This window comes from Pundamilia nyererei, unplaced genomic scaffold (assembly GCF_000239375.1).
Source record: "Pundamilia nyererei isolate P.nyererei 1_Seehausen unplaced genomic scaffold, PunNye1.0 scaffold00006, whole genome shotgun sequence".
Classification (NCBI taxonomy): domain Eukaryota; kingdom Metazoa; phylum Chordata; class Actinopteri; order Cichliformes; family Cichlidae; genus Pundamilia; species Pundamilia nyererei.
In genome coordinates, this window is record NW_005187407.1 from 4,354,705 (window position 1) to 4,363,744 (window position 9,040).

Here is a 9,040-nt window from a genome sequence, read left to right on the forward strand (position 1 = left end):
TAGTGATGACATTTTTAACACTGCAACTTTAAAAACAAATAACCCAAACGCAACAAGGAGGCCTCTATATAATGTGTGGTGCTACGCAGTAGTTCTTGCCTGCTGTCCATCAAAACAATGCAACAAAAAAGCAATGCAACGCCTAAACTGTGCAAATCATATGAACTTGCTCTAATGTCAAAATTTACAAGCTAATAAACAGGAACGAAACCATCCGATGAGGCCATTCCAACCAACTGACATGTTGCAAAGTTGGACAAAGCTAGGTTGTCAGAAACACAATATAAGCAGTTAAGCGCATGGAAAGCAAGCCTTGGATTTGCTTACTGGTTACCAACATGCATGCTTGCATACATGCGCACCCACGCAAACACATACAAAAGCACACCGTCATCTTTGAGGAATAAATCAATGCTACAGTCCTTCAATGCTCTCTTTCCATTCCCTTTTCCCAACAACCACCAACAGTCTCCTCGTGCAAGCAGGGAGCGTTCTGATTGGCTGCTACTTGACAGCTAAATTAGTCTTCGGGTCAGTCTGCGGTTCAACCAGCTTGTGGCACACGTTTACGGAACATAAACCCTATAGAACAGAGTAGAATAGTGTATTTGCTTTTAAGCAATAAAACTCTGCACACACTCATCCAATATAGATTTTGTAAAAAGAGCAGAAAGGACCATAAATAAAACCACTTTAAAAGAACCTTCAATTCAACTTTATATTGGCTAGAGTAATCCCTCTTTATGAGTTTTTCCCTATGCCAGTAAAGGAAACTGGTCTACATGGTAAATATTACACCGAACAAAGCCAGTGATCTATTCATACGATTCAAACTCGCATTAGGCCAGTAAAGCGGAGCGGGAGCAGGAATAGAGTTAACGGGTTCCTTTCAAAATAAAAGAGGGATGCAAGACGATCCACCACTGTGTCATGGTTCTCAAGATCTGGAGAGGTCGTGGTGTGTGTATTTTTTGTCTTAGCCTCTCCCACCAGGGCGGAACTGGACCTTGATTCCCCGCCTCTGAACCCGCCCTGAACACGCACCTGTGGCTCATTCACACTGATCCTGGCAGACTACTTAAGATGGCAAGAGAGGCTGCTTCCTCGCTGGATCGTCATACTACCTAGCGTCAGCGTATCCTAGCCCATGAAAGTGTTCACTTTGATCTCCTAGAGTTTCCTCCTGACATTGTTTTTTTCCTCTGTGTACAGGCCTTCTAGACTCCCTACCCGTCTTCCCTGCCGTCTGGATTTCTGTGGATGTGTGTGAGTGAGCGTGAGCTTTTTGGTGTGGACATTTGGAGTGAGTTACGGATCAAGTTGAAGAAGAGCGTGTGTGTACCCCCGTCTTGGACCTTCCCTTCGGACCACGCCCTACTCCCTGGAGCCCCGCGTTATCTGTTCCACTGTATATATGTATATATTCTCACTTGGTGTCACATTGCAAATAAACCCTCACCTTCTCTCTAAACTTCAGAGTCCTGCGAGTGAGTCCTCTGCCTACTAATCTGTGACACACTGTCTGGGCTAGTGTACCCCACATGGGTGGCAGCTTGTTCTTTTTTCCCTGTTTAAAAATTTCTCCTCATTTGATTTGGAATATTTTGAATCACATTCATATTTATTTTGTGCTGATACCAGCCAGAAGACTTGGTTAATGGTTCTTTTTATGTGTCTGTCAATTACGAAAAGGGTGGGATTCTGGACCTTTATTTTGGAAAGAACGGAAACGGGCGAATCCAAAACACCCACACTTGTTTGACAATAGCCAGGTGTTGTGCAACACCTGCAAAAGGGTGAAAAGGCAGGCTTACACAAGGAGTGGGCTTTGCCTTGACATACATGACACCTGTCTGGGTTAGGAGTCCTTGTTGGGATGTCGTTGCTGTATTGGTAGCGCATATCATCCCCTTTTATCCTCAGACATCTTCGGTTCAGACCCTCTAGAAGTTCATTTTTCTCTTGTCTTTACATCACTCCACCAAATCTAGTCAACTTATTTGTTGTGGCAAATTAAAGCGCGAATCATCTTGATTTAATAAAACCCTCTTTACCTTCATCACTAAGCTACAATGGATTTTGGTGTGGAGAACTCACGGGAAACCTCTGATAGCAGGGAATCGGGTACTGCAGATCTCGAGATGACCGCAGAGGCTCAGAGACCCACATGGAGCGGCCGGCTGGAGTTCATCCTGTCCACGGTGGGTTACGCCGTGGGACTCGGTAATGTTTGGAGATTCCCGTACCTGTGCTACAACAGCGGTGGAGGTAAGAGTGCTAAAAACACGGAGCACGAAGCAGACCGTAAACATAGCAGCAGCTACTGTTTTTTATTTTTTATTTTATTAGGCTTCTGCATGGCGGGACTGAAAAAAATCATCATCATGATATGATTGGTTACCTGCACTCCATCATTTATCGTCATTCTTCAGTTATGTAACAGTGACTGTGTAGTCTGTTAAACAGTAGATTAACATTAAAGTGGTCAGCAAGGGTTATTTAGTTATTTACTGATTTGTTTTTTATGGATTTTTTTTATTTGTTTCAAAATAACTGGTAATATAAAATTGAATGAGAAAATGCAAAGACAATAAAAAGGGTTTAACTCTTAGTGACTTTAATATTTCATACTTACTTCAATAAATAAGTGGAAATGGGCACAAACATAAAAGAAACACATTTTCTGTACATTTCAGATTTACTTTCTACTTTTAGTTATATTTTCAGTTGTGCTTTTTTTCATCATTATTTCGTCAATAATGCTCAGATACACTTTGTTCAAACTTTTACACCCGCAATTACAGCTCCTGCTATTTTTCCTCATGCACATATTTGAAAAGTGGCACATACATGTGCGTGGGTTCCTTAAGCACAGTGACAGAAACGTTCAAATCTGGGGCTGAAATGACATTGCTCTGGTATAAAATATAATCATTTATCATAATAATAAAATATTTGACACCAGCATTTAGGAAATAGAAACTGAGCATCAGCTGTATGCTTTTTGATAATCATCACAAAAAAATTATACAAGCAAATTCTGCCTCTAGTGGAAATTGTACTCTGTTGCATAAATGGTAAAATGGTAAATGGCCTGCATTTGTATAGCGCTTTTCTAGTCCTTAAGGATGTCATGGTTGGCTGTGTGGCAGGCAGGCAGGAGTGGTGGACCCAAGATGCAGGACTCTTAGGAAACGAGGTTTCAACTGAAAATGCAGCTTTATTGCTGGAACAAAACTTCAACATAAAATAAAACTCACAAAAGCAAACAAAACTCTAAACTGAGATGCAGGAGGACTGGAAATCATGAACACACAGCAAGTTGAGGGTGAACAGACGTTAAGGACGCGACACTGACACAGAGAAACACAGGGCTTAAATACACAGACGGCAGTAATCAAGGGATGAGAGACAGGAGGGGAACACACCTGGGAGAAATCACAGCTGACGAGACAGGGGAAACGTAAACCGAACACACTCGCATACGACACAGACCTTCACAATAAAACAGGACACCAGACAAGACGCTGAACTAAACAGACAGATTCACAAACAGACGGGGTGACACCATAGACAGAGATACAGACCGAATATAACACGTAGAACTCAAACAACAATAATAATCATGATGAACTGGAAAATGATAATAATATACTTAAAGCGCTGGGTCACCGACCCAGGAACATGACAAAGGACCCCAAAGCGCTTTACATATCCAGTCATTCACCCATTCACACACACATTCACACACTGGTGATGGCAAGCTACATTGTAGCCACAGCTGCCCTGGGGCGCACTGACAGAGGCGAGGCTGCCGGACACTGGCGCCACCGGCCCCTCTGACCACCACCAGTAGGCAAACATGGGGTTAGTATCTTGCCCAAGGATATTTGGCATGCAGCCAGGAGGCAGCCTGGGATCCAACCACCGACCATACATGATCAGCAAAACAAGCAAGCAAAGGAACAAACACTAACTTCTAAACAGCGTAGAAGCTGTCTAGATTTTGTTAAAGAGGATATTCAGCAGTTACTTACTTAGTTATTATAAATATATGACTACTATAAAACAATCACTGTGAGCTTACAATTGTCATCTGGACATTGGCAGCAGTATTTATTTGGAATTTTCTGCAGCTGGTTTATTCAGAAGAGCTGTAAACCTGCTAAATTTTGTTTTCTTCAGGTGCCTTCCTGATTCCTTATCTTACCATGGTGCTCGTGTGTGGCATTCCTCTGCTCTTCATGGAGTTTACTGTTGGGCAGTATACTCGTTTAGGGCCTGTGCATGCTTTCGCCAAAATCTGTCCCTTGTTGAAAGGTAAGTTACTATCCAGGACTTATTTATTTTTGTTGTTGGACCACCTTTAAAACACGTTTTTTCTTCGTATGCATTTATAATAGATTTCAAAATCCAAAACCAAGAGTCCAACTCATATATTTGCAGACAAATATTTAATTATTAGCCAACAGCACCAGAAACTCCAGCTGATCAATACAGAGTCTAAACAGTGAGTTCTAAAATGGACTGCCCTACCAACCCAGGTAACTGTAGAAGAGGTCAGACAAGCTTGATGTATTTAAAATTTGTAGCACAATGAAAACACAAGATTATATCTGTGTTTATTTCAAAGATAATTGCTGTCAACATTAAAACATAGCATATGAATCAGACGACACACAGAAATGGAAAAAAGAAAAGTCTTCAGCCAAGGATGAGTTAAAGCTGCAAAGGGGTTAAGAAACACAAACAGCAACACACTTTATAATGACAACCAAGCACAAAGTGCAGTCAACCCATGTATGAGAGTGAGATGGTTTGAAATCTTGCCACACCCTGACAGAAGCAAGTTTTTTTTTAAAAACATGACAATCATGAAAAACGGGAATAATTTATGTAAAACATGACAGACCTCATGTGTGGATTTTCTGCTTTCCTCCAGCCATGAAGCCCACATTACCATTCAGTGTAAAGTAAAAAAAGGATCTCAGATAAAGATTTCAATTATTTATCCATATTTAGCCACGGTGAAGGCATGCAGGTGTCTTAATGCTTTGGTTTGAATAAATCCTGCTTTATTTTCTTTCATATTTTTTCATGTTGATGGATGAGAACTTGTTTAGCCAAATTTTCAACCTCGTGACTGCATGTATTTTAACTTTGTGAGGTATGATTGAACCTTTCAAACCATCAAGCTGACGTCAGTAAAATCCGTGATAATTAAGTCAATCACGAGCGACTGAAGATGTTCTCTCTGAGTCTGCATTAGTTCATTAAAAAGGCCAATAAAGTGGATCAGTATATTCCTTAAAGTTCGATTGTTGTTAAAAAAATATAGAAGCTGAGACATTCCCACAGTTTTACATCTCCAGAAAATGAAAAGTGTGGACTCTGAGAGGACCAACAGTCTGTCCAAATCCCTCTAAATCAAACAAGAGACCAGCCATCAACAATCTCTACTTGTGGGTGTGAAATGACAATGCTTTCTCTCTTGTTCTAACTTGAGGATTTTTCTCCATAGTTTTCTTATCTCCTTAAGGACAGAGATTATCTACCCGGTCAAAACGTTTGGGTCCTTCACTTGATTTATCGCTCATTTCTTCCTGGTTAATGCTCTGTGCTAAACAGGGGCCCAAAGCAGGTAGTCTTTTTTTTGTATATTCTTCTGAATGACTCACCTGTGCAATTTGAGTGCAGTTTACTGTCATGTACCTGTGATCCATGATGCAGCTTCCCAGCTTCCCACAAAAATAGCAAATATACCCATGTCTGAGTTATCCACTAATCCTTAATCCTAGCAATACTTTAATTACTCTGCCTTGCTTTTCTTTAGTTGAACTGTTTCAGATTTTTTGGCAGTGTGAAATAATATAATATGAAATAATATTTAGTGTGAAAGAGGCAAACAGGTGAAAACAAAAGGAAGTAGAGCGCACTTACTAAGCAGTGGTTTGCACTGATCCTGGAGATTAGAGGGTTTTCCTTTGCTCAGAGCTGTTATTCAGCTGCCTCCCCCTCCACATTTTACTACATGGAGACATGTATATTTTACAGACATGGATCTGTGGCGCGTGGCATTCCAGCCTTTCGACAATGAGCAGCAGCTGTGCAGAGGTGGCAGAAATACAGGCTTTCTTTACTTAAGTAGAAGTACAGACACAAGTGTTAAAAAATACTCCAGTGAATGTTTAATCTTACATAAACAGCAGAAATTCACGAAAAGTCCATAAAAAAACAACTGGCAGACAAAAAAAGTGCAAAAGTTGGAAATCTCAAGGTGCAAAACTGTGTCTCTTAATCCTCAGTACCTTTGCTTTGATGACCAACAGTCTCTATTTAGGAAACAGACTAGAAAATGAAGAAAAGCAACTGTACAAGTGTTAAATTACAGACTTTTAGCTGTCATTTAAGTGACTTTCCCAAAGCGCACAAATAAGTGTATTCTGAAAGATGGCAGCATAGTCTTCTAACCATTGATCTCGACACATAAAACGGTCTGACTCAGCAAATGAACAGATTTTTTTGTTGTATTTAAAAGGGCTGATATTTCAGCTAATTAATGACCCTGTATACCTGTTCCAGATGGGAGCTCTTTAACCGAGTCATTGTTCTGAATTCCCTGAGGAGGAGGCTGAAACTTGCATTTGGTATTTACACATATACTTGCCCCAGTCTGAAACCTGACACGCAGCTCAGAACCACAGGTGTTAAAAGACTGAATAATTTACATCTGCTGAATGGCTTTGATCTCACCTCACTCAGTAGTCTTTTATATTCACCTGCTGAACAACACGGCGTAATTTCTACTCAAAGGCCCCAGGAATTTGTCTCGTCTGTGGCTGTGTATTGGGGAAACTGGGCAGAGGTTATTAATGATACTGGCTCTTCTCTGGTTGTTCTACAAAAGATATATGCCATTGTTATCAGGCCCAAGTATATGGCACTCAGTAATGCTTTGGGTATGAGAATAAAGCAACGCGTACAGCTTCTTTCCCACAGTTGGCACGACTCCTGTAGAGCTGTCTCTCACTACTCTCTTTATCCCCACGTGTCACTCTGCAGGTGTTGGTCTGGCCACAGTTGTTATCTCCTTCGTTTTCTGCACGTATTATAATGTGCTCATGAGCTGGGCACTTTACTATTTATTCAGCTCCTTCGGAATGGAGACTCTGCCCTGGAAGTCCTGCAACAACACCTGGAATGCTGTTGGAAATTGTTCGAGTGGCTTTCCTGGCAATGATACCCACCTGCAGTCTGCTAGCCAACAGTTCTTTGAGTGAGAAGACATCACTTCCTTGCAGTTCACTCTGTATGGCACTTTTGTGCTGTATAAGCAGTGCTCGCTCAAATCATGTTGTGTTCTTCTTCTTAAAGTTACTGAAAACCGTCATTAGTCATTAGCAAAGTGTCTTTGACCAAATTTAAAGCAGTTTTTGTTGTTTAACTCAAAATGTTTTGTAGTTTTTTCTTCTCTCTGTGAGTGCATTGTACTGCATGCTGGTCAGGCTTTACTGATATGTTCTAATCGCAGTTATCTCGAATTTTCTGGGTATTTCAAGATACTTTAGTCGCATGTTTTTCTTTCCTTTTCACAGTAACAGACTTCTGGAAAAGACTCGCGGTATTGAAGAATTAGGTGGTCTTCGTTGGGAACTCTTTGGATGTCTTGTCTTTGCTTGGGTTATTGTGTACTTATGTATATTTAAAGGAGTCAAATCCACAGGAAAGGTGAGAAAAATGACTTTTGCTGTGTCATGGTGATTGTGATGAAGGTTTTTTTTTTTTAGGGGGATTTCAAGTTGACATTCACCATTTGGGTTTTTTGCCATTTTTTCTATAGGTAGTATATTTCACTGCTGTGTTTCCATACTTCATCCTGTTTGCCCTGCTCATCAACAATGTGCAGCTTCCTGGAGCCAAGAATGGTATCCTCTATTTTGTGACACCGGTGTGGAGCAAACTGTTTGAAGTGAAGGTGAGACTACTTATCTCTGGGATGTTGGTTAAACATTGGTACCAAAACCCAATTTGTACTAGTTTGTACTGGTCTGCGTACAAAAACAAATCAGGCCACCTTTTCTTTCTTTGAAGCTTGAAGTGTCCCTTTTGACAGAGTAGGCTTTTAACTTGTGTCTGTTCAAGGGTCAATCTTAAAGCATGCCAGACCCGACCTGAAAAGGTTATTTCAGCCATGGACTCTTTAAACGTTGAGATTGTTGAGATTGTTCCTTGGCCACATACAGTGATGTGAAAAGAAAAGCATGTAGAAACTAGAGATGGCACGATACCACTTTTTTATGTCCGATACCGATATCATAAATTTGGATATCGGCCGATACCGATATGAATCCGATATAGTGTGTTTTTAATCAATAAAAGTTTTTTTTAATATCTTGCTGCATTTTGTATAAGTTCATATTCAAGTTTAAAAACAAACAAACACTAAAGCTATTCTGTTATACCTGTATGCAAAAAATACACTGCACCCAAAATATTTCATAGTTCAGCAATACTGATCAATCTAATAAACTTAAACCTACTCCATCTCCCTATTCTGGTATTTTAAAGAATAAGCAACCTAACTAATAGGGTTACAAAAATAAAAAAATAGGGAACCACCCTCCACCTCATGATGCTTAATCAACGTAATCAACTTTAATTTGATGCAGGGTGAAAAAAAATCCACAGAAATCAATTATTTTTCAAGAATAATTAAATAGATTCAACATCTTTCTTCAACAGAACTGCTGACTGCACAGATGGTAGCTTCCCAAAGGAAAAAGTACTATAGCTTACTAGGGTATATTAGACTTAATAGTTACTATATACAGTAATGGACTTCTATACATTTTACATCAGATTAAAACTTTGGGTGTAAGATTCAGATAATTATTTATTAAAAGCTCGACATTTTAAAGGAGAATAATTCAGATAATTCTCATGACAGTGAGGTAAGCGAGTGCGACGTTTGTGACAACAGCTGTGTGCAGATCAACAATGGATCACATATCGAGTGCAGGAGAGAGTATGAGCGTGCAGC

General features: G+C 40.1%; 1 protein-coding gene across 1 annotated transcript in view; it reads left to right on the forward strand.

The window, feature by feature from the left end:
• The first annotated feature begins 1,827 nt into the window (after positions 1 to 1,827).
• Positions 1,828 to 9,040, forward strand: part of LOC102212284 (sodium- and chloride-dependent GABA transporter ine) — a 13,845-nt gene continuing 6,632 nt past the window's right edge. The window contains exons 1-5 of the mRNA XM_005722170.1: positions 1,828 to 2,268; positions 4,186 to 4,320; positions 7,063 to 7,276; positions 7,596 to 7,728; positions 7,841 to 7,975. Coding sequence (XP_005722227.1) covers positions 2,073 to 2,268; positions 4,186 to 4,320; positions 7,063 to 7,276; positions 7,596 to 7,728; positions 7,841 to 7,975 — 813 coding nt within the window. The 5' untranslated portion in view covers positions 1,828 to 2,072. The remainder of the gene's footprint in view (positions 2,269 to 4,185; positions 4,321 to 7,062; positions 7,277 to 7,595; positions 7,729 to 7,840; positions 7,976 to 9,040) is intronic.